This window comes from Tupaia chinensis, unplaced genomic scaffold, assembly GCF_000334495.1.
Source record: "Tupaia chinensis unplaced genomic scaffold, TupChi_1.0 Scaffold000226_1, whole genome shotgun sequence".
NCBI classification, from domain to species: domain Eukaryota; kingdom Metazoa; phylum Chordata; class Mammalia; order Scandentia; family Tupaiidae; genus Tupaia; species Tupaia belangeri.
In genome coordinates, this window is record NW_006159701.1 from 186143 (window position 1) to 186850 (window position 708).

Below are 708 nucleotides of genomic sequence, written 5' to 3' on the forward strand. Positions count from 1 at the left end.
TAGTGAAAGAAATCTTCTCTTTCAATCTTCTGTAATTATTTTTTGTTAAGGCAAAAAGAAAGAAATATATTCTGGTACTTTCTCTGTCATGATTAGCCTTCCTCCAAATTTCTCATATAACAACAAACCTTGATTATCATCTTGATCCCTTCTTCTTCTTTTTTTTTTTTCAAATTTAAAGAAGTTTTACAAAAAGCCGGAGTGGACATTTGTTGTCATGAAGCCGACACTAGAGGGTTGACTTTTGTGTTTTAGCTTCCCAGGTCACAAACTTTGAGGTTGATCAATCTGTGTTTGAAATTCCTGAATCGTACCACGTTCAAGACAATGGCAGAAATGTGCATTTGCAAGACGAAGACTATGAGATAATGCAGTTTGCCATCCAGCAGAGCCTGCTGGAATCCAGCAGAAGCCAGGTGCATTTATCAGAATAAATGGCAGGGTCGGGAGGTGTTACCCTCTGGTTTGGCTTTGGGTTTTGACTAACTTGAAAGACTTACTGTAAGAGGGGCCAGCAGGTGGCATGGTGGTTAAGGGCACTGGACTCCCACATGGCCGAATGCAGTTCCAAGGCCCAGTCTTGGTGACTTGCTTTCTTACTCTCCCTCTCTCTCTGTCCTTCTCAGGTCAAATGAAAAATAAATAAAGTTGAATAATTCTTTTTTTTTTTTTTTTTTTGTAGGGTTTTTCCTTTCGGGCGTTTAGGTC

At 39.7% G+C, this 708-nt stretch overlaps 1 protein-coding gene and 1 pseudogene across 2 annotated transcripts in view; one reads left to right on the forward strand and one right to left on the reverse strand.

Moving 5' to 3' along the window:
* The window catches only part of ANKRD13A (ankyrin repeat domain 13A), a gene marked incomplete at its 5' end in the record, with an annotated part of 42259 nt that overhangs the window by 35615 nt on the left and 5936 nt on the right, over positions 1-708 (forward strand). For both annotated transcript variants that reach the window (XM_014587606.2, XM_014587607.2), the window contains 1 exon segment: positions 256-416. In XM_014587606.2, the coding sequence (XP_014443092.1) occupies positions 256-416 (161 nt within the window).
* Positions 1-708, reverse strand: part of LOC102497372 (cell division control protein 42 homolog) — a 40267-nt pseudogene that overhangs the window by 27074 nt on the left and 12485 nt on the right.